Genomic DNA, 25,998 nt, shown 5'->3' on the forward strand with positions numbered 1-25,998 from the left:
GTCGTTGGGGTCTTCATAAAATCCATATTTATACAATGGACAGGGTGTAATTACTTTGACGTGCTTTGATCTAGTTGGTTGGTAGGTGGTAACATGATATTTGGTACTAATATCAACTTGAGAGTCAGACTGGTAATAATTAGGATTATCTTCACTAGTGTAATCTGTAAAAATAACAAGTTGAATTATATATACTATTCAAAAAAAGTAGGGGATATTTGATTTTTAAGTGTTATTAAAGTCACCTAATGAAACTGACGAAGAAACAAATGACAAAATGAAATGAAGTTCACATTCATCGATTTATTCCAAATGATCGTTAGACTAAGTAAGGCACAGACTGACCATTATAAGGGTAAAATGATACCCGGGGTCAAACAGCAAAGTTACCACAGCATCACAACCAAGTCAGTAACGGGTAAATCCTCCTCTGTTTGCCAAACAAGCATTGATCCGACGTGGCATACTCCTAATGAGACGTCTAAGGTCATTTTGGTCCAGATTGTCCCATTCCTGTTGCAACGCAGCAGCAAGTTCTTGGACATTGGCAGGACGTTGTTGACGTTGACGTAACCTCTGTCCAAGCATGTCCCAGACATGCTCGATGGGGGAGAGGTCGGGACTCAGTGCTGGCCAAGGTAATGTGGTGATGTTCTGTTGTTGGAGGTAACCTGTAACGATCCTGGCCCTGTGACATCTTGCGTTGTCATCCTGGAAGATGAAACGGCGGCCATGACGTCGTGCGAACGGCACAACATGGACTGCCAAGATGTTGACCCGGTAGTACTGGCCTGTAACACGCCCTGCAACAACATGTAAAGCCGTTCTTCCAGCAACAGTGATGCCTCCCCACACCATAACAGAACCACCCCCAAATCGATCATGTCTGATGACGTTAACGTCTTGGAAGCGCTCGTTTCGACGACGCCACACCCTCCTACGTCTGTCCAAAAAATCAACAGTGAACCTTGACTCATCTGAAAACATCACATTGCTCCAGCGTCGATTATCCCAGTGTTGATGATCCCTACACCAACGACGTCTTGCCTGAATGTGATGATCTCTCAAACAAGGGATCACGCGAGGACGTCGGGCGCGAAGGTGACCCCTATACAGTCGATTCCGAATCGTCTGGCCACTCACTCTCACACCAGTGTCTGTTTGAAGACGAGCGCTGATCTGATTTGCTGTGATGACACGATTTCTCAAGGCCAAGGTACGGATAAATCGATCTTGGGCTTGAGTTGTCGCCCTTGGTCGACCTGAGCGTGGTCTGTCCTGTACAGATTGTGTATCACGGTATCTGGACCATAGCCTGCTTATGACAGACTGAGAAACATTCATCGTCCGCGCCACAACCGCCTGTGTTGTGCCGATCTGTAGCATGCCAAGGGCACGTAACCTTTCATTTTGGGTAAGCTGACGCATATCAAAATTTGTTTTCTGGTCACTAAAACAATTAAACTGATGTTTCCACCCTGGAATTCAATGCCACAATGACTGTAACATTCAAAGTCAGAGTCGTGCAAATCTTGGGTTGGACCCCCATGATGATCCCAAGCATCACCTGCATTCCATGCGGTAGCTATTGGTGCGTTTGGGCGTCACATGTAACTGGAAATGTTTCTTCTGTTAGGTTCTATAGTGACTTTTTTCGTAGTCATTTGCATATTTTAGTATTATGCCCCCAAAATCAAATATCCCCTACTTTTTTTGAATAGTATATATATATATTTCAGTTGAGGTTTTTTAAATATAGATTTGAGTGGAGTTTTTATAAATATAAAACCTAATTACTCACCATCTGCTGTAACCATAGAGATGGCCACAATTAAACACAAGATCATCGTCGTCTTCATCTTTATATTCTATCGACACCAACCAGATTTAAACTGAATATAAAAGTACATCAATAGTGTGTTAGCTATCTGAACTCATCAAAATTTAATGAGGAATATTGGTATCGTACTGCAACAAATAACGTTATTACTATAACAAATAACGTTATGTACTATAACAAATAACGCTATGTACTATAACAAATAACACATACTATTACATACTATAACAAATTAAAAGTGTGCTTTTATACCTCAAGATCGTAAAGTTGAAAGTCAATTTTTTTTTTAAATGTCACATCGTACAAAAGACCAATAAAACAAACTAAAGAAGTATCGAGAGAGAATACATTTCTGAAGTCGAACCTTAAAAAGTGTAGGATGAGCATGTAGGACCATTGTCTGCATAACACAGGCCATACTGTGGGTAAATACAGAAACACAGCTAATCATTCGGCTACGATTTGTCGATTTTTTGATAATATATAGATACGTAAACTTTATGCATCTAGCCCATTATCTAATATCCTGAGAGTTGACACAAACTAGGTCACTTCAGAACCGAAATGACACAGACCATAAACGTGATAAAATGGGGTTTAACGTCCTACTTTTCTGTACCGACCGGGATAATGAAGACCGGCATCCGCCATACAGTGTGCTATGATGGAAATTTTGCCCGGAGAGCAGTCAACTATTATATCGAATTTCAACTGTCAAGGGATCCTTTACGTGTACGCCAATGTGTACACGGGACCTTGGTTTTTCGTCCCATCTGTCCTGCACAACTAAAAAAAGAGGAACCAACGTCGGAAAATCCCACGGAACTTCCTCAGCCTGCACGTGAGCGAACCCACAGTCTAGCGAGCCAGCGTCTTATTTACTAAGCCACCGCGACTCCCAGACATATATGTAGACTTTGTAATGCCTACCCCAATGACCTAAAACGCATAAGGACGATGTTCACTTTCTCGTTTACATGTATTGAAAGTTTTAAATATGAAGTTTTAACTTACCCACTGTATCCTGGAAGTTGTTTGAGCAGAATGTATACGTCTTCAAGAACGGATCAAATACACTGAATATAAATTTTAAAAGATGGCCTTATATACACATTTGAAACGTCAGTGGATAGATTAAAATGATGGATTAAAAATAGGAATGTCAAATTTCGAAATTGTTTTAATTTCCTTATGTTACAAATTTTAACAAACAATATGTCATCTTCCATTAGGCCGTATAGGTGAATTCGTTCAGGAAATAAAATGAATTGTTGTTTAACGTCCAACTTTGCTGCATCATCATAGGCGAACGAGTCAGGTCGGGCGGGAGGGGAGGGGGGTACCTAAGCTTTAAACAATCTGAATTTTCGGGCAGGCGGGTAAAGTGGGGGTGGGATTGGGGGTGGGGGAGGATTTATGATATAATTTAGTTGGCAAAATAAAGTGCCTGAAATCTAATCAAACACAAAGTTTACTTTTCTTTTAATTGAATTCCGCGAATTTGTACTGAATTGACTATGGATTAAAACATTTTGTCTGGGGCCACACTGCTTTGTGCGACATTTTTCGGGCATTGATTATTATTTGTGAATGCAGCTCCAACAGTCTGATTGGATGATTGAAATTCAGGTTGGCATTGAGTGGGATTTTGGTTGCGAAACCATTTGACAACTTTGAAGTTGCTTGACTCACGAGCTAGAATAGCAGAAAAGGGCATCTGTCTGGGGGAGGGCGAAATCCACAAAACTGCAACGCGGCTCCGTGGATTAAACGATTGATTGGTTGTTTAAATTCAGATCAGGCACCTAAGTTAGGAAGTATTGGACCACACTGAAGTCGGAAAACGCGTTTGCGGCCGTTAAGTTTTCCAAACTTTCTTGAGGAGGCCCCTACACGGTAAGCTGAAAACCGGCGCAACCGGGTATAAACAGAATTTTGTTCGGGGGCATTTCAGCTCTGACCCCGCCCCCCCCCCCCCCCAACACACACACACATAACATCCATTGGGACAATGGCGAAAGTCAGGGCATTTTGTCCAGACGAAGCCACCAGGGCTCACACAAGCCTATATGTAGCGCTCCAGGGCAGTATTCAGTGCCTTGTTCAATGCCTGCGCTTAGTTGATTTTTTTATGATTACAATAATTTTAAAATACAGTTTTTTTATTAGGAATATTCTTACAAAATTAATATTTCTGGTATGCACTTAGATAAGTGTCGTCTCCGGGCATATGCCCCCCCACCCACCCGCAATGTGGGGGCCCTGTATGCCGCTACAGCATTCTGGTATTTCAAATTCCAACTATCAAGAGTTCTATAACATGCACGTCAACGTCTACACGCGTCCGTCACTAGAGGGGGTCGTAAGAAATGCGGATTCAATAGTTTGTTTCAGAGAGAGAGAGAGAGAGAGAGAGAGAGAGAGAGAGAGGACCTGTAAGTAATTCAGGATTCAAAAGCGTAGTTTCGATACGTGACAAGGAGTAGGGCCATGTACAACCTCATGTGTTTGTGTTTTCTCCGGGTCCTCCGGTTTCCGCCCACTGTTGCAAGTGTCGTATATAATTTTGTTGAACTCACTTGCATGAGGAAGGGTATTTTAAGTTATTAGATATCGTGTATGTAACCTGGGTATATATGAATCATATCCTGGTGTATGTCGAAATATATCAATTATTCTTTCTTCATTTAAAAAAATAAACAACTTAACGCCATATTTGTCTTCACATAAATATCTTCGTGATAAGCGCCAAACATTAAAATTAATTCTTTCTTTCTGTCTTTTTTGTGTGTGTGTGTGAGGAAATGAAATGGGGCTTAACGTCCTACTGTTCTGCTTCGACAGCGGCACTACGGTCTACTCTTATATCGAATTCCTACTGTGTACACGGGACCTCGATTTTTCGTCCACCCGAACGACTAGACAGCTGTCCTTGTCAGGCCCTCCGTCCTGTATCACTGACAAGGGGGAACCACGCCGGAAAATCTGGGTGAACTTTCTCCGCCAATGCAGGGATCGAACACCCAACCTCCAGGCTAGCGAGCCAGCGTCTTACCCACTTATCCCCTGTGTGTATATTGTATATTATAAGTCTCTATATAGAATAGTTAATGCGGTGTCTAGATACCGGTGTCTATTTCTATCTTATTTAATTGTTCTTGTGAAATACTGATATACCATGAACTTTGACCTATGAGTCTTGGCTTCCTGATAATACCTATTTTAGAACAAGGTGTGGGATAATATAAACACGCGTTTATATCACTTGTCAGATTTTATTAATCAGGATATCTTTAAAAATCATTTTTATAATATTGTAAACGGACATGCATTTACATATTTGACAGTTTTATTTACTAAAGTTCTACCATCAACAAATTGTTAAATCTTTCTTATGTGTATATAAGCCAGTCATTTTCATTTTGTATTCATTGTTACAGTGCTTTGACTTTGCCTGAACCTTAGTACAACTTTGTTTATTTCGAAGACCATTGGGTAAGTTTTATGTCATTATGTTTAAATCAAAACGAATGAACTATTTTGTTGATAAAATGTTTCAATTCCATCCATTTTGAGTTTGGAGAAATATGTCACTAACCTACACAGTATGGAATTTTATTTTGTTTATATTCGGAAGGGTCTGTCCTGATGACAAGCTTGTCTGAAATGAAATGAAATGGGGTTTAACGTCCCACTAAGCTTGTGTGAAACTATTGAATTAATTTACTATATTTTGTACCGTTTGGGGTAGATATCGTTTGGCTTCTTTATGCATTTTCGAAAGTTGTTTTTATGCGTGGCTTATGCATTGTACACCTACATTTGAATTAAAACGATTCTGTTTTATTTTCTCAGTTAAAACACGGTTGGCATCCTTAGAACTTATAAAAGATGAAGACGATGATGATATTGTGTTTGTTCGTAGCCATCTCCATGGTTATGGCAGATGGTGAGTAAATAAAATTAATCATGATATAATATGATATTTTTTTTAAGGAAAATCACACCAAGCGCCGATTTATTATCTCTGCCAATATCAATCTGATTATAATACAGAACTATATTTCGTTTAGTTTTTTATACTTTCGATGGCCTCCACTACATGAAGATCAGATCAGTTGTAGTTGGAGGTCACGTCAGGGGTCATGCGATGGACTCTTGACCCCATGACGTCAGACATTTTATTAACCAATAAGCGTTTGGGACACCCAAAGTTCCCCGCACTGAACGCCAGACAGTTTCATTGGCTAAGCCCTCACATCAACCAGAACGTGGGCGATATACGAATATATGAGAGTAATATGGATAAAGCATAATGTATTCACCTCGACACTTACCAAATGATTCCCCACCCGTACAAAATATCATACTTTAATTCCCATGTTTACAGTTTAATGTTATGTTTAAGGCTCTATACAAAGAACTAGACACTCCTTCTTTGTCAGACACACAGCACAGTGAGAACATGGATCTGGGACATTCTAAAATATGGTCGTGAATAGAAGTCATATATCGCACAAACTAACACCGATCTCTTATTCTAACGGGAGCCTCGAATATTGTCGCTAAGAGTCTGGCGACGAATATCGTCACTCGGATGGGACGGAAAAAACGAGATCCAGTGTACACGTTAGTGTGAACGAGAGAGAGAGAGAATGAGAGAGAGAGAGAGAGAGAGAGAGAGAGAGAGAGATGGGGTTTAACGTCCACTCGACACAAACTAGGTCATTTTGGGACTAACATATGGTTTAATTTTATTTCAATAATTCGCTTGCGCGTAGGGGTCTTAAGCAGTGGGAGGAAACCGGAGGACCCGGAGAAAACCCACGAGGTTGGACAGGCGACCCTACTCCTTGTCACGTTAGTGTGAACGTAAAATAACTCTTGCCAGTTAGAATTTAAAATAAGAGTAGGTCGTATAGCTGTCCGGACAAAGTACCCGTTCATAGCCACTGCATGGCGTATTTCCCTCTTTATTATCCAGGCCCCGACTTCACGAATTTTCTCAAAACTGTTCGGCTTATTTTAACTAAAATAATATAGCCCTTTATAGAACTTTTGTTGTTTTAATGTATCAAATGCATCAATAAGAAACTATGTGCAAAGTAATGTGTTTCTGGATCAAAGATATTTCTCATAAACAGAGTGTGAAAGTTGAGTAAATTCTTACCTGGTTTGTTCAGAACAGCAGAACGATAAACCTTCATTCCAGTTTATTTCTTGTTTTACAGATTACTATGGTCAAGATAATCCCAATTTTTATCAACATGAACCAATACAGAAATCCAAACACGTGGTAATCAAGCCCTGTCTGGATTATGGATTATTCGAAGATCCCAACGACTGTGGTGCTTTCTTCCAATGTTCGCCAGCAGGTTTGGTTCGTATCAAGTGCGCTAAAGGAACCCTTTTTGACAGAAATATTAAAAGATGTAACACCAAGGAATTTGTCTCATGTTACAGCGGCGTCAGTTGTCCACATCAATATGGCCTCTTCCCTGATCCCAGATTCTGTAACAAGTTCCTGAATTGTTTCAAGAATATCCCCTACGTTCAAGCTTGTCCAGCTGGTCTGGTGTTTAATGCTATTGCTCCTGGTAAAGGTTTCTGTGATTACCCTAAATATGTCTATTGTGGAGGTAAAGAGATCGCTGTAATCAAAGTCCACAAACCAGTCATTAAACACCCAGGTTACATCCCAGTTGAGCACCCAGTCTACACCCCAGTTGAACGACCAGTCCATACCAAAGTTCACAAGGAACCTAAGAATTATAACCCTATAGATAATTCACGTGACTATGCTGAATACAGACGAAGCAAGCAAGTTGAGCACCCCGTCTACACCCCGGTTGTTAAGGAGACAGTCTACACCCCAGTTGTTAAGGAGACAGTCTACACTCGCTCTAATTACGACAGCGATGAATCCAAATAATTTCATTTACTAATATTTTTAATTTATTAAGGAATTGAATTGTTTGTCAATGTCTAACATTTATGTCTATTTATTTGAATATTTTATAGGATTTTCTTTCTTCTCTAGTTCTGGACATTAATTTATAATTATCCTGATCTATATTTGTTAACATTATATAAATGTATAATTATCCTGGTCTATGTTTGTTAACATTATATAAATGTATAATAATTATCCTGGTCTATGTTTGCTTACATTAAATATATATGTATAATTCGATGCCCTAGTTCTGAAAGGTTGTAAGTGCCACTTATGACCCAAATAGCTTGAGGATCACTAATCACATTGGGGGGCTTCTCTATGCAAATTTCAGAAGTGTAAGATCGTAACTTCCACATAAAACAGCTTTTAAAAATGTTGATATCCTAACTGGGTTATTAAGATTGGATTAGGTTTTTCTCTCATATCGTAAAACCTAAATCCGACATACTGTTAGACTTTACACCTTTCAGAACTATGACATCGAATTATCCTTGATTTCAATCATTTTTGTAAAACTTTATTTAAAAATAAATTTGTGTTAAATAAATTTTGGTTGAATTTCTTTAATCATTTTGTTTTGTTGTTTGTTAAATCTGATCTGGTTAGGACACCTGGTTCAAACGTTTACGTTGGAGAAAGCACGGTATCTCTTGTCCGATCCTAGCGTTAGCCGACGAGTTCATGGGGATTTTCCTGCGTGGTTTCTTCTTATCAGTGGTGCAGGACAGAGGGCCTGGCAAAGAACAAGGTTTCAAACCATATCCGTTACATACGTCCGATCGCTTTAACTAGCTGCATTTGCAAAGTGATGGAGAGGTCGCTTGCCTGTCTTCATTTCAATATTTTCCGACCCATTTCCTGCAATTTTCACAGCGTGCCTTGGACCCGGTAATGGCGCTCTTTATGTTGATGACATTCATATGTGTTATGATTCGACATGTATACGGATAATCGAACGTAAGTTGCAGCTTTATTTGAATTCACTTCAACAATGGGCAACCGAACATAGATTTCGTTTTTACCAAATCAAAGACTGTCCGCAAGCATTTCTGTCAGAAGCAAGGTTTACATCCAGATCCAGAACTTTTCCTCGTTGACAATTATGGCCTTCCAGTTGTGATTGAAGCCAAATTTCTGGGGTAGATATTTGATAAATAAAAAGTTATCATTTACCCCCCGCATTAAAACACTAAAAAAGATGAAAGTCTTATGTTACTGGATCAACGACTGTTAGTTTTACAACATTATTAGTCGTTTCTAAATTAGTCTAAACTTCCCAAACTATTAGATTCGTTATCTCCCTTTGACTGCCTAACCTGCTTTAAATGTCCCCACATCTCAATTTTATTTATCATACACAGATTCTAAATGTTCTATAAATTCATTTATTTATGGCCTCTGGCAACGATCTTGTGACATTGCAGGCACAAATAAACTCAATCACATTAATAAGCCTCTTATGGGAGACTGGATAACCTCATATAGGCCCGACAGGACTGATGAGATTGTTTTGTGTCACATCGGGGGGTTGGATGGCCGAATGGTTAGCGTGTGCGCACTGTATCATTAGATCTGTCATTGAGTCAACTGGCCTGGTTATCGATTTCCCGGTTGTGAGTGGCAAGGAGTATGGTCGCCTGTCCAACCTCGTGGGTTTTCTCCGGATCCTCCGGTTTCCTCCCATTGCTAAAGACCGCTGCGCGCAAGCGAATTATTGTAATAAAATTGAACTATATGTTATTCCCGAAATGACCTAGTTTGTGTCGAGTGGACGTTAATCTCTCTCTCTCTCTCTCCCTCCCTGTTTTGTGTCGCTCTTGGATAGGTCACACATTGAAGAGAGAGCCTCAACCAGAATGTGAACACTGTTATGTTTCTTTGACAGTTAAGCACATTTTGCCTGAATGCAATCAAATCAAGCGCATTAGATCGAAGTATTACCGTCGCCAGTCACTACGCCAGTTATTTTCCCAACCAGGTCTATATTGTAACATACTTGACTTTTTAAAGAGACAGGTTTGCACTCAATCCAAACCAGAAGCGCTCGTTGACTAGATGAAATTGAGCTTAACGTTCTACACATACCTGTCTAATAAAGCGGACATAAATCATACAGTGTGCTATGACGGGAATTCTGCCCGGACAGCAATTGGTTTCTAACTGTCATTGGTTCTTTTACGTGCACGTCAATGTGTACACGAGATAGGGGCCCCCGGTATCACTGACAAATAGGAACTACGCCGACCAACATCCGGATCAAACATGTGACCTCCAGGTTAACAAGTCAGTGCGAGCCACCCATGAACAGGTTAAAACTCTAGTAGAGAAGGGTGTCATGTACGATGCAGGATATGTAAATTTCTTTTAAAACACCTGATATAACTTCTCATTTCGTATAAACAATAAACGACATATTTTGAAAAGAAATATTTAATAAATATATATATTTTAGATTAGCATTTTATCATCATCATCATCATCATCATCAACATCGTCATTATCGATGTCCCCTGGGACTGGGGTGTTGACTGGCTGTTTAACAACTGGGGTGTTGACTGTTGTGACGACTGGTTGCTCAACGACTGGCTGTTTAACAACTAGAGTGTTGACTGGCTGTTTAACTACTGGGGTGTTGACTGTTGTGACGACTGGTTGCTCAACGACTGGCTGTTTAACAACTAGAGTGTTGACTGGCTGTTTAACTACTGGGGTGTTGACTGTTGTGACGACTGGGTGCTCAACGACTGGCTGTTTAACAACTAGAGTGTTGACTGGCTGTTTTACTACTGGGGTGTTGACTGTTGTGACGACTGGTTGCTCAACGACTGGCTGTTTAACAACTAGAGTGTTGACTGGCTGTTTTACTACTGGGGTGTTGACTGTTGTGACGACTGTTTGCTCAACGACTGGCTGTTTAACAACTAGAGTATTGACTGGCTGTTTAACCACTGGGGTGTTGACTGTTGTGACGACTGGATGCTCAACGACTGGCTGTTTAACAACTAGGGTGTTGACTGGCTGTTTAACAACTAGAGTGTTGACTGGCTGTTTAACAACCGGGATGTAGCCTGTTGTGGCGACTGGGTGCGCAACGACTGGCCGGCTGTCGACTTCCTGTTTAACTACTGGGATGTAGACTGGGTGTGTAACAACTGGGGTGTAGACTGGGTGTGTAGCAACTGGGGTGTTGCCTGTTGTGACGACTGGGTTCTCAACGACTGAGTCTTCGACAACTGGTCGGTTATCGACTTGCTGTTTAACAACTGGGATGTAGCCTGGGTGTTCGACAACTGGTCGGTTATCGACTTGCTGTTTAACAACGACTTGGTGTTCCAAAACTGGCCGGTTATCGATTTTCTGTTTAACAACTGGGGTGTAGACTGGGTGTTTAACGATGACTGGTTTGTGGATTTCGATTACAGCGATCTTGTTATCTTCACAATTGACATTTTTAGGGTAATCACAGAAACCTTTTCCAGGAGCAATAGCATTAAACACCAGACCAGCTGGACAAGCTTGAACGTAGGGGATATTCTTGAAACAATTCAGGAACTTGTTACAGAATCTGGGATCACGGAAAAGACCAAACGGGTGAGGACAACTGACACCGCTGTAACAAGTGACAAATCCCTTGTGGTTACATCTCTGGATATTTCTGTCGTAAAGTGTTCCTTTCGCACATCTGGTACGAACCAACCCTGCTGGTGAACATTGAAAGAAGGCACCACAGTCGTTTGGATCTTCATAAAATCCATATTTATACAATGGACAGGGTCTAATTACTTTGGCGTGCTTTGATTTTGTTGGTTGGTAGGTGGTAACATGATATTTAGTACCGTAATCAGGTACCTCAGGCAGGTAACAGTCAGGATTATCTTGACCACGGTAATCTGTAAAAATAACAAGTTGAATTTTTATAAATATATATTTGAGTTGATTTGAGTTTTTATAAATATATATTTGAGTTGAGTTTTTATCAATAAATATTTGAATTGAGTTGAGTTTTTATAAATATATTTGAGTTGAGTTGAGTTTTTATAAATATATATATTTGAGTTGAGTTGAGTTTTTATAAATTATATATATTTCAGTTGAGTTTTTATCAATAAATATTTGAGTTGAGTTTTTGTAAATATTTATTTGAGTTGAGTTGATATAAATAAATATTTGACATAAATAAAAATGATAACGAAGTAGTTTGAATTTCCGTACAATTATGTTTCAAATATCGAGTTTTCATTTGGGAATAAACAGCTAAATTTATTAAAATATTTCGGTTATTTTGTGAGGAATTTGTACGCCTGGTCAATTCTATGTGTAACGGGTATAATTTGCTACTTTTCAGTTTGTCCATTTAATTATTTGGTCGTGATATTTAATTAAAGATACAATATGGGAGATAAGATAAAGAGATGGCAGTTCTCGCTAAAAACTAGATAATGTAAAGGTAATTTGCTGAAAATTTCAGTCAAATTGATCCACTATGAGCCGAGAACGAAGCGGGTGAAATTTTCGCATAGTCTCGGTCATCATTACTAAAATCATTAATATAAACATCATAGTCTCGATTATCCACTGTTTTGATTTAATTATTAATGGCCGTTAAGCGGCATGTAGGAATCTAATCCAGCCAACATCGAAGGCTAGCCTTGACATCGAGAGTTTATTATGGTCTGGATAAGTTAATTAATGTCTAATTGATAATTTAGATAACATTTCAGGCCTAAAGAAAGACTTGTAATAAGCAGATTTTGCTCTTGCATAATGCCTGTTTAATGGGATTTCGCGTTTTGATTTCTTATAATTACAAAAGTGGGTTGTGATGCATATATGTTTCTATTCTAGTTATACTGTTCAAGTTTCGGTCTTTGTTTTGTAGGAATTAGGATTTGATTCTTATATTTAGTGGAATTTATTCTTAGGTTCCTTAGTTGAAAATATTGAGGAGTTACTTTTGTTCTGGAAGGTTTTGTTGTACATTTCACTTTGCGGTTGTTTATCAGGTGATATTATTTGGTTGTATTCTGATTGGCTTATTTGGCCAGCGCATTTTATTAAAAGATATGAATCAGTATTTTCTCCCAATTTTCGTTTTTTCTGGTTGGACATACTTCCCACAGTGTTTCTTTTGATTAGAGCTAATCCCACTAAACACTGCTTTAATGGAAGCCAATTTCTTTTCCAAATTATGACTGGTCAATAGTCCGATTAACAACCAATAACTAACTGCGTAACAATATGATTACGCTTTAAACATAGCTCTACATTGGATCAAAAATGTTTACATAAAGTTACGTCATGACTCACGTTTTTATTATGCTCAATTAATCAGTGCATAGCAGAATATTGCAGAAAAACCAATTGCGTGACAAACGAGGCTATCAACTCTGATACAATGTAAACAATAATGTATGGAAACGAACAAGATTTTCACAGTTTTTAAAGGAGCTAAGTCGCTAATATTTGGGACCCAGAAATTGACACAAATGGGTCGCAACGAATACAATAATGTAATATGAATGTATATAAATTGATTTACATTCAATCGTTTCTGTTTTTACTCCAATTTCTAATCAGTTAGGTTCGGCGAAATACGCCAGTATTCTCAATCGAATTTCAATCTCTAGCGTCTGGTTTTTCCAGTCTACGCCGTTAGTATTTTTTGGGCATGCTGTCCAGATAAGAATATAGCGTCACCGGTTGACATGACCTGTGGAATATGCCTAGCCTCGTATTTCGAGTCCCTTATTACAAATAGCGCTGAAACGCATTATGGTACACGATTCGTGTACCAATTGTAAAATGTTTATTTTGTCTTAAATTTTGGACATCAGAAGGTTATCTTTTCCCGGTAAGATCACAACAGCAATGCTGATTTAAAGCGACAAATAAATCGTGTTTTCAATGTCGAAGATTTTTGATGATATTGAGTTAGAGACTTAGCTACTTTAATACCTTAAATCACTGTCCAAAGTTTTAGACAAGACCACAGATTAAACGAAGGGCTCTCAGTGTTGCTGTACTTGGGATAGATTTGATTGAACGGGAAGAATAGACACACTCCCTCAAAAGCTCAAGTATCAGAAGCCAATCCAGCAATGAGCGGAGAGGGATTTCTCGGGCCATTGCTTCAGGTATATGCTGGTAAGATAACTTGCTCGTTCCTTTACTTCATACAGCTCATTTCCATAAACTGATAAGATACATTTACATTATTACATTTATCTTTAAAGTTACAATTTCATATTTTCATAGAAAGTCAAAACATAATTATTTCTATGTCTTTTGCTCAATAGGTTGTCAACTCACTATTATACGATCATAGGTTATCTTTCTCACACTTAAAAATCTTCACACCGGAAATAATAACACAATTACCTCCCAATTACTTCCCTTGTTTTCCTATTCCCCACCATGGAATAGCTATCTTCAAACGTTTGAATTTGAAGTTGAAAATTATATTTTTGCCAATTTCTCAACTGGCAATAGTGAATTATAGGATTAATAGGATTATTCTATAAAAAGTAGGACTGTTTATAGATACCATCTATATTAGGGCTTTATTTTAATACATTTAAAAATATAAATTAAAAATATGAAATTATAACTTTAAAATACATGAATGTTTGGTATGTTATTTGTTCTAGGTATGAACTCAGGTGTGGGTAGAATGAATGATTCTATATTATGATTTCATGAAATAATTAATAAACTGTATGCAAAGATGGAAGTCAATCATTGGGTTTACTGCGATATGCTCCAAATTGTGTTACATTGAATTGTATCGTTACAGTTTAGTATGGAATGTGTTTTTGTTATAGGGGGGTGGATGGCCGAATGGTTAGCACGCGCGCGCTGTATCATACGGTTTGTCATTGAGTCAACTGGCGAGGTTTCGATTCCCCGGTTGTACGTGACAAGGAGTAGGGTCGCCTGTCCAACCTCGTGGGTTTTCTCCGGGTCCCCCGGTTTCCTCCAACTGCTAAAAACCCCTACGCGCAAGCGAATTATGTAAATAAAATTAAACCATATGTTAGTCCCGAAATGACCTAGTTTGTGTCGAGTGGACGTTAAACCCTCTCTCTCTCTCTCTCTCTATGTGATGTTATTATTGATACTTTGATGCTGCATCTTTAAACTGTAACCGTGTTCGCAAGATTATAATTATATTTTTTTCTATATGTATGTGATATTTTTATAAACTTTTAAAACTATCTTGCGTTATCATTTCTCCTCACCCTATCCCAAACACTTAAAGCAACCAGTCCAAATATTTTTTTAGGTGCCGCATATAACTGCGACATATGAATTTATCAAAGAATTATAATAAAGTCTAATTACTCACCATCTGCTGCTGTAACCATAGAGATAGCCACAATCAAACACAAGATCATCGTCGTCTTCATCTTTATATTCTATAGACACCAACCAGATTTAAACTGAATATAAAAGTACATCAATAGTGTGTTAGCTGTCTGAACTCATCAAATGAGAAATAATGGCATCGGGTGACGGTGTCCAATTATTCTGTGCTGTGAGTAATCTACTCTGGTGTAAATGGTAGGTGGGGGGAGTGCCCAATTGGATCCCATAGTGCCTACGGTCAGTCCTGAAGGTGTCCCAGAGCATATTTAGTCTCTTTCACGCTACTTCTATTAGTTCACTCATTAACAATGGTGGGATAGTTCGTGCGATAGCTTTTTATATTACGTACTATAACAACAAACGTTATGGACACAGATCACCAAATATTCCTACGCCGTCACACATGAAACAAGGGCCAAAGCTATTTTTAGTCTTCCTCTCCCTTTTCCTTTTTCCCCCTTTTGCATGGCGATTTTTGTTGACTTTTTGGTGTAGAATCGAGGAAAAGGGTTTGAAAATACATTTTCTGCCAGGTTTTGGTGAACATTCATAATTTTGATGCGGAAGGATACAAGAGTTGAGAGGTTGGTTAGGTTGAAATGTATATAATAGGGCCTGAAATTGCATGTTTACTTGTCTCTACTTCCAGCTTGTGTATCTCAAGTTTTTCATGAAGAACCTCATACGTGCTTTTGGGCAAGTGGTTGCCACATGTTGCTCCATCTGTGGTAGAAAGCGTTCTACCCAACGAAAATTTGGGAAAAAGTTAGAGCCGGTCTAAGATACGAGAATTAACATTGGAGTCAATGGGGAAATCTTTAGTGATCTGTGTCCTTATGTACTTTAACAAATAACGTTACGTACTATAACAAATAACGCTATGTACTATAACAAATAACGCTATGTACTATAACAGAGAACGTTATGTACTATAACAAATAACATGTACTATAACAAATAACGTTATGTATTATAACAAATAACTTTATGTATTATAACAAATAAATTTATGTATTATAACAAATAACCATGTGTGGGCCTACTACAATAAATAACGCTATACCATAAAATAACGTCGGAAACCATGTCGGAAAATCCCGAGCAACTTTCTCGGCCCACACATGGAGCGAATCCAAGACCCCCGGGCGAGCGAGCCAGTGTCTTATTCATTGAACCATGGACCGTATATGTCCATGCTTGAACTAACGCGGCTCACAGACCATAATATACGTAGATTTATTCTACCCCAATTACCTAAAATGCATAAGGACAATGTTCACTTTTTCTGAATTGTACCGTTTGGTTGGACATAACTTCGTTTACATGTATTGAAAGTTTTACAAATTGAATTTCAGCTTACCCACTGTATCCTGGAAGCTGTTGGAGCAGAACTTCACTGAATACAAGTTTTAAAAGATGGCCTTATATACACATTTGAAACATTATACAGTGAATATAATAAAATGTCAAATTTCGAGATTGTTTTAATTTTCTTGTTACACATTTTAACAATAAATATGTCACCTTTTATTAGGCCGCAGGTGAATCATTCAGGAAACAGATAGGCGTACGAGTCCGGTTGCAACGGGGAGGGGTATAGCAGGAAAACGCGTTTGTGGCCGTCCAAACTTTCTTGGGGAGGCCTCTGGCTACACGGTAAGCTGATCACCGGCACCGCCGGGCATTTCGGGCATTTCAGGTCTGCCTCCCTAACATTCATCGGGTTCGTACGCCTACGTGCAACATCCGAGTTAGTGAAGATGGGTTTACCTTTTCACGCCAGTCAGTTGACTTTGAGGGACATTTTATTATTAATGACGATCTCTGACATATCGTGTATTTAAAATGAGTATATTGAAATCATATCCTTGTGTATTTGAAATATATAAATTATTCTTTGCTTCACTCCCTAATTGTCTTACAAACTCGTGGGTTTTCTCCGGGTCCTCCGGTTTCCTCCCACTGCTAAAGACCCCTACGCGCAAGCGAATTATTGAAATAAAATTGAACCATGTGTTAGTCCCGAAATGACCTAGTTTGTGTCGAGTGGACGTTAAACCCCATTTCTCTCTCTCTCTCTCTCCTCTAATTGTCATACAAACTAATGAGATCATAATCTACCGTAGAATTTTGGATTATTTTACTCCATAAATGTTAAAGATACATTATGGAAATTAAATAAAGAGCTGACAGTTCTCACTATAATAGTTAAAATCTAGATAATGTAAAAGGTAATTGGCTGTAAAATTTCAGTCAAATTGGTCCACTCTGAACCCAAATTTTAGCGATTGAATTTTCCGCCTAGCCTCGATCATCATTACTAAAGTCGGTACGATAAAAAACATAGTCTCGGTTATCCATTTCATGATTAAATCATGAATGAAAGTTGAGCAGCAAATCGGATCCTAATCCAATAAATATCGCAGGCTAGGATGACATCGAGAGTTGATTATGGTCTGGATAAGTTAAGTAATGTCTAATTAACAATTTAGATAACATTTCAGGCCTAAATGTATGTTTAAATAATCAATTTGAGTTAATTATAGCGTGGATTAGAATCTCCTTCAGTGTTAAAACAACTCAATTTGAGTTAATTATAAAGTGGATTACGATCTCTTTCAATGTTAAAAATCAATTTGAGTTAATTATAGCGTGGACTAAGGCGTAGAAAATTTGAGTTAATTATAGCGTGGATTAGAATCTCCTTCAGTGTTAAAACTCAATTTGAGTTAATTATAAAGTGGATTACGATCTCTTTCAATGTTAAAAATCAATTTGAGTTAATTATAGCGTGGACTAAGGCGTAGAAAATTTGATATAGACCGAAAAATGCTAATGACAACCAGTGGCTTTATGTTTTAGAATATTGTCCCCTGGTTAGATATAAATTTGAATACTTCTTTTGTTTCTGTCTTATTAAAATTTACTTGTGAAATATTATTGATATATCATGAACTTTGACCTATGAGTCTTTGCTTCTTGAATATTACGTATTAATATATAATACCTATTTAAGAACAAGGTGTGGGATAATATAAACAAGTTTTGCTAATCAGCATATCTTTAAAAAAACATGTTTATAATGTTGTAAACTGACATGCATTTGAATATTTGACAGTTTTATTTGCTAGACTTCTAACATCAACAAATTGTTAAAGGCTCAATACCACTCTTGTTGTAACTGAATAATATGTCCCAATCTTTATTCTGGTCAACAAATTGTACTATTTTAGAATATTTCAATTAATTGATGATACAAATTTCATCTTAACACACCTTATTTAAAAATTTTGAAAAATTCAACATAATGGTTTGAAACGTCTAACGTAAACCTTTTCAAATGAAACTTCGATTTAAAAATATTTTCGAACCCTCTGGATGTAATGGATAATTTACACAACAGGTAGGACACTTAAACATCTAGTACTTAGATAGAGATATTATTTATTTCCTGGAGCTTTCAAGCCAGCAAGAGTGTTATTGTCCCTTTAAATCTTTCTTATGTGTATATAAGCCAGTCATTTTCAATTTGTATTCATTGTTACAGTGTCGTGGATCAAGGCTTGTTTTAAGAAGTAAACAGTCTACTTTCACGTTTGGCGGAACCTCCTGACCTTCGTATATTTCAAAGACCTTTTGAGTAAGTTTTATTTTTCTATAATTTCCGTTGACTTCTTTCTGTGTTTTTGTAAATATCAATTTAACGACTATTGGGGGGGGGGTTACGTCCGCTTTCAACTAGAGTGATATTGAGACTAGAAAATATAAACGCTGTATAGAGAGAGAGAGAGAAGTGGGGTTTAACGTCCAATCGACACAAAACTAGGTCATTTCGGGACTAACATATGGTTTTAATTTTATTTCAATAATTCGCTTGCGCGTAGGGGTCATTACAAGTGGGAGGAAACCGGAGGACCCGGAGAAAACCCACGAGGTTGGACAGGCGACCCTACTCCTTGTCACGTACAACCGGGGATTCGAAACTAAAACGTTGTAGAAGTTCTCTATATTTCATTCTACAACCCGATACCACTAATATATATATTATTGTATAAATAAGAGTATAATTCCTACATGCGCCCCTTGGAACAGTTTTAAATAAACAAAATAAGAAATAATGCTGATTGATGACTGTTTTAATCAATTGATATTGTGTTTAATGATATTATAAATACTAGGTATACATGTATATAAACAAGGGTATATTGTATACATAATAATAAATGATATCAAAATAGAAATAAAGGTCTAAGATAAAATCCAAATTTAAGTAATTTGATTGGATAATATTAGATTGATTTTAGGGCTTAGCCAATACAAATTGAAGTATCTACTAAAATTGGATTTTATCTTTAGTAGATTTTGAGAAACAGGGCTCAGGAGAATATTTTGTAAAAGATAAAATATCACATGTAGAATATATCTTCCGTTAGTTCTGATAAGTACAATATAATAATTATTTAAATACATTAACCAAATTTACACCATTTCTATGTTATATTTCTTATCCAATGCTTTATCTTGTTTTTAAAAAATAATTATAACAGAATATGTTATATTATATAAATTACTTTTCAAGCATATAAAATATAAATACGATGTTTATAATTTTCTAGTTCTCGAGGATTTTTTGTAGCTAGACAATAATTTCAATTTTATTGACAATAATATTTTGACCATTAAAACTGCTGCAATAATCCAACATTTCGTTTCATCCTAGATTATCACAATTTCTTTAATAATTGTCTCAGAAAGAACTTAGTATTTTATTGAAAACAGTGTAAATTAGATTGGTCATATATAATAATTTATAACCCAACATTACTTTATTAATGAATAACTTTAGTTTAACTAGGGTTGGACAATAATTTCATCAATATATATATATATATTACCAACGGTGTTTTTTTACGTACACACCGGATCTCAGTCTTTCGCCCCAACCGAACAACAATACGTTGTCCCTTGCCAGGCCATCCGTCCTACACCACTGACGCGCCTGAACCACGCTGGAAAATCTCGATAAACTTTCTTGGCTAACGCAGGGATCGAACATGGAACACTCCAGGTTAGCGAGTCAACGTCGTATCAACTGAACCAAACTTTCTTGGCTAACGCAGGGATTGAACATGGAACACTCCAGGTTAGCGAGTCAACGTCGTATCAACTGAGCCAAACTTTCTCGGCTAACGCAGGGATTGAACATGGAACACTCCGGGTAAGCGAGTCAACGTCGTATCAACTGAGCCAAACTTTCTCGGCTAACGCAGGGATGGAACATGGACCACTCCAGGTTAGCGAGTCAACATCGTACTCATTGAGTCACTGTGGATACCCATGCATTGAAGGATGGACAGGACAAAAATGAAGAAACTATTTTTGTTATCGTGGCTGACTTGGTATATTGGTATATAACTATCGGCTAACCCAACTTAAATTGTATAAAAGATGCACAGCTATCGGCTAACCTTACTTAAATTGTACAAAAGATACACAACTAAATCTATCGGCTAACATGACTTAAAAACAAATCTATCGACTTACATGACTTAAATTGTAAAAGGATACAAAACTATCAGCCAATCTTACTTAAAAATTGCACATAATAGATGCCAATCTATCGGCTAATCTCACTTAAATGTTGACATAAAAGATACAAAACTATACAGTTTAACACCACTTTCAGATAATCTAGAATAACTTACTAATGTCGGAAAAGGTGTTGAACTACGTTAATACGGTATATCCCGACAAATTAATTGGTCGAGTTCCCGTATTTTCTTTCATATATCGCAATATATTCTATAACTGATCCTGACATAGCTATAAATCAAGGTATACAACACATCGCAATATATTCCATAACTGATCCTGACATAGCTATAAATCAAGGTATACAACACATTTATTTTGTTTTGTAATTAGTAATTACCATCAACCAAGTATATCTAGCCAGTAATTAGTAATTACCATCAGCCAAGTAGATCTAGCCAGTAATGAGCATCAACCAAGTAGATCTAGCCAGTATTCAGACGAAAACATTGAGTATTGACCATTTGAATAAGTCACTGCAGATACGACAATATACAAATTTAAAAATACAAAGCTTAAAGATACATTATGGGAGATGAGATAAAGAGCTGACAGTTCTCGCTATAATAGGTAAAAACTAGATAATGTAAAGGTAATTTGTTGAAAATTTCAATCAATCTGGTCCACTATGAACCGAGATATCAGCTTTCTAAATTTCCGCCTGGCCTCGTTCATCATTACTAAAGTTTTGATTTAATTATCAATGAGCGTTTGCAGCAGATAGGATTCTAATCCAGTCGATATCGACGGCTAGCCTTGACATCGAGAGTTGATTATGGTCTGGATAAGTTAATTAATGTCTAATTAATAATTTAGATAAGATTTCAGGCCTAAAGAAATACCTGCAATAGGCAGATTTAGCTCTTGCATAATGTATGTTTAAGTCTATAACATAAAAAGATAAGACAGCCAGAGGCCACTTTTCATTATGTATAGCAATTGGTCATAAGAGTTTACTTGTATACTACCCAGAACAATAAATTTGATATATTTTTTACCATTAACTAAGAGTTTCGAAACATAATAATAAAAATGCCTTAATAAACTCAGAAATTTGGATTCCATTTCTGCATTTCACGGTTTAGCGACAATGTTCAATTACATACATTTACAAATATTTTAACTAGAATATAAATTTAGGCTGCAAATTGGATTGTAATTCTTCTAAGGTAGCTATAATGTGTGGTAATCTTGGTCTGGACAGAGCCCGGACGCTGGTGCAGGTTCTCCAGAGGGGCCTTAATTGGACGACTTTAGCCTGGACCATAATTTGTCCAAATAAAAAACCCAAGCTGAAGACGTCCGATTGTGGAGTCGTGTGGCAGTTCTCACGGACTTCGGGAGCCATGAATTGAAACTTAGACATGTATTCGGGACTGGCAGTAAACTCCAGCCCTTTTCTGAATGTGGACATCCCGAAGTCAATGAAACAAACATCGAAACCATATAGATCCACCAGGATGTTGTCAGCTTTAACATCATTATGGATAACGTGGCAGCTGTGGATGTTATATAGCGCCTTGCTGATATTTAAGCAAATTGTTATCCACGAATGAGCTGACAGATCACCATGGCTTTTCAAGATGGTCTCGATGCTTCCCGATCCGAAAAACTCCTGCACCAGCGAAAAGTCATTCTCGTCGATGGTTGATGTCATGATCCCATGAAAGGTTGGTGTTACTCCCTTTCCTTGTAACAGGGTTACGATCCGAGCTTCATGTTCAACAAATTCCCAGCAGACGCTTTCGTTGAAGAAATCTTTTACAACAATCTGCTTTGATGTTTTTAGCAAGCGTCCTAGATAAACCACACCATAACTACCTCTCCCAATCTCTTTAAACGACTCATCTTCGTTCTTGGAAAACACGATGTCCTTTGATCGGATGGAGGGCACAAAAACAGAACCCAAGTCTTCAGGTAGATCATTTGAAGCTTCATATCCAGATGGTAAGAAGGGTGAATGTCTTGGGTCGTATCCGAACATGTCCATCATGACATCTTGTTTCATGCTGAAGTTCCCAAAGCTGTCAATATATACCAGACTGGCGATGTCAAAGTTTTCTATCAAACTACCGTTCAAAAGATTGTCCTCTACGATAGCATCTTCGTCTTGCTGACGACTTTCTGCCTCTGTCTTCTTGACAAAATATGCTGGATCTAGTAAAGTAGCTGAACTAATTAGTTGAGCTGTAGGTTCAACACCAAGTACAAAATCTAACCTTGCTTTACGTATTTTGTGTGCAAAAGCGATACTCATCATCGGTACTGGGCAGCTGTTTTGCATCCTATTTGGTATGTCGGAAGCTCTTCCAGAAAATGTAGCCGAATGATTTTCAAACTGTAAGTAAGACCTAAACACATTCTTAAAATAAATCCCGCTGGAAAATGATGTCACTTCTCCAGCTGCGGAATTGATGGCCCGTTTTGTTCGACCTCTTATATTTGTGTCTAAGGAGCAAGCCCCACTCTCTGGTGATGTTGACCTCTTTGTCATGTTTAAATTGTTGGTGGTAAACGGACCTGGAACCTGTGAAGAAACATCTTGGACATCTTGTGTTGTTTGGACATGACATGATTTAACCACAGATTCACATTGAGTCGCGTTGGCAATAAGAGTTGGTGCAACTTGAGCAAAGGCTTCCGTGTATTCTGGTACAGCTTGGACAGATGTACTAGTTAATTGTGGTGCAGTTTGGACAAAGGCTTCCATGCATCCTGGTACAGCTTGAACGGAAGTACTAGTTAATTGTGATTCAGCTTGAACAAAAGCTTCCACGCATTCTGGTACAGCTTGAACTGATGTACTGATTAATTGTGGTGCAGCTTGTGTGATAGCATCTGTGCTCTCTGGTGTAACTGTCTGGCACCCAAAAGTGGTTTGATAACTTTCAGTCTGACAGATCATATCACGGTACATAACTGGATCAACAGTTTGAGTTGCCATGGATGGTGGGAACAAATCATCGATAATTTCTTTATGTTGTCCAATATTTTCCAGCAATGTCCTGGTATTAATCTTTGATTTCTCTCCATTTTTCTTGGTAACAAGAACTTCTATTTTTATATTATGGTTATTGTTAAGGAGTTTTGATAGTAGTATTTCCAGATCGCTGATGGTAGCATGGTCATCGGTTTGTACGGAAGCTGTAGTAGTCTTAGGTTTATGAGTTTTCAATGGAATAAGGCAAAATTTTTGTTCGGGTTCACATCCTTTTAACCAAACAGATTTTAAGGGATCGGTCAAGCCATTTCCTTGTTTCCATGATTCTTCTCCTGTAAAACTATACCCACCAACGATATTCCTGGAAGATAAAAAACAAAAAGAGATTGAGTTACTAGGTTTTTTTATAAACTTCTGATTTGAATATTCAAGTTTCCCATTATATTATTAGCATTTTGTCTTATTTGATCTAGCTATAGCGATGGGGCCTACATCTATCTAGACTTATTTTATAAAAAAAATGTTAAATTTTCCCGGCACCATCCTTAAGTAATGACATCTGATTTGTGTGTCATACAACTTCCCCTTAATAGTTAATTACATTAGCATTATTATCGTTGTGAGTTGATCAAATTTTAGAAACTACAATTTTACCTTTGAAAATCACGACCCGCTATTTTCAGTGAAACTCTTCGAGTATTTATTAATTGTCGTAATTCTTGCTTACAAAGCTGCAATGAATAAAATAAAACAATTCATTATATGAGAGGACTTCACTTTTCGCTGGTGCACTAGTCCGCCGCTATAAGAAATACTATCAATATGGGTATCAATAAACCTAACCCTAACCCAAATCTAACCCTAATAATAGATATCGATGGACTAATGAACCCCAACCCAACCCTAGTGAACGGACTAGTGAGCATTCCCCAATATTATGATTATCATTATTCAATATCATCCAAAATCTTCAACATTGAAAGCACGATTTATTTGTCAAATTAAATCAACATTGATGGTGTTATCTTACCGGAAAAAGATGGGCTTTTGATATCCAATATTTAAGACTAAATAAACATTTTACCATTGGTACACGAATCGTGTACCATAATGCGCTTCAGCCCCAGTTGTATCAAGAGACTCGAGGGACGAGGCTAGACACATTGCACCAAATCAAACGGCGTATGTAGACTGGAATAACCAGACGCTAGAAATTTGCACTCGCTTGAGACTGCTGGCTTATTTCGCCGAACATAACTGATTTGGAATTGGAGTAAAAACGGAAACCATTGAATGTAAATCAGTTTATATACATTCATATTACAGTATTATATGCGCTGCGACCCACTTTTGTCAATTTATAGGTCCCAAATGTTAGCGATTTAGCTCCTTTAACGACTACACAGTTTTACACATTATTTACATTATAATATCATTATTATAAGTTAATATTAATAATATCGAAGTGGATATTTAACCGTATACGGCAAAGTATCTACTTCCGCTATTTTAATGTACACCGTTTCGGCGCAGAAGCACGGTTTTACGGGAAAAACACAAACCACTGACAGTCTTAGTACTTAAATTAAAACCAAAATCCACAGAAATGCGCCCTCGACCAAAATAGAATAATATTCTAAATGCTTTTCTACAATTTACATTTATTATCTTATTTTCTTTTAAAAATAATTATCCAGTTAATACCATAGAAATTCAAGTATGGCTATTTCGTTCCTTTATAAGAAACGGAAAAAGAAGCATTGTTATACAAAGAACGAATAGAACTGTTGGGTTAGGGTTTGGGTTAGGGTTTGGGTTATGGGTTAATGTCAGACGCCAAAGCGAAAACTGCTAAGTCCAGGTATCAGAGAACTGCGCATGTTAAACGGAAGCGTACGGCAAGATAGTAAATAAAGTAAAGTGCCGTATACGGTTAAATATCCACTGCCTAATAATATAGGCCTAGGCTAATTAATTCTTAGCCTAGGACTACTAAGACTAGGAGTAGGATGTAGCGACTGTCAATCAGCCCATCAGGTATCAGTTTAGCAGTTTTACATTCGATTTGGGCCTGATTTTATATTTAAAAGAACGTGTTGTCACAGGTCAAATTTAAGCTACGTCTCTAGGCCTAATCATGCTGTCAATCAAAACTCCAAAGACAAACATTATTATTTTCATATTTTTACCTAGAGTGTAACTAAACTTGTTGTAAGTAAGGTAGCAAAGTCCTGACTAGGCCTAGACTGACGGCTTCATTCTTCATATTTTGTTGTGCATGAAATGACGAACTTACCTCAAGAG

The 25,998-nt window shown here is 37.5% G+C and overlaps 1 protein-coding gene and 2 long non-coding RNA genes across 3 annotated transcripts in view; 2 read left to right on the top strand and 1 right to left on the bottom strand.

Moving 5' to 3' along the window:
* Positions 1–5,280: 5,280 nt before the first annotated feature.
* LOC126825185 (uncharacterized) lies at positions 5,281–8,244 on the top strand. Its single transcript, XR_007681838.2, has 3 exons — positions 5,281–5,335; positions 5,696–5,789; positions 7,072–8,244. It is a non-coding gene; the product is annotated as an uncharacterized LOC126825185 (long non-coding RNA).
* Positions 8,245–10,210: 1,966 nt separating this feature from the next.
* On the bottom strand, positions 10,211–15,160 carry LOC126824245 (uncharacterized). Its single transcript, XM_050553441.1, has 2 exons — positions 15,142–15,160; positions 10,211–11,686 (listed from the first exon to the last, which is right to left on the bottom strand). Exons 1-2 carry the CDS (start codon positions 15,158–15,160, stop codon positions 10,245–10,247), a joined length of 1,461 nt encoding a protein of 486 aa, XP_050409398.1. The 3' UTR covers positions 10,211–10,244.
* Positions 15,161–18,709: 3,549 nt separating this feature from the next.
* Positions 18,710–25,998, top strand: part of LOC126825180 (uncharacterized) — a 32,955-nt gene continuing 25,666 nt past the window's right edge. The window contains exon 1 of the long non-coding RNA XR_007681831.2: positions 18,710–18,801. This is a non-coding gene — a long non-coding RNA (uncharacterized LOC126825180). The remainder of the gene's footprint in view (positions 18,802–25,998) is intronic.

This window comes from Patella vulgata, chromosome 6, assembly GCF_932274485.2.
Source record: "Patella vulgata chromosome 6, xgPatVulg1.2, whole genome shotgun sequence".
In the NCBI taxonomy this organism is placed as follows: domain Eukaryota; kingdom Metazoa; phylum Mollusca; class Gastropoda; family Patellidae; genus Patella; species Patella vulgata.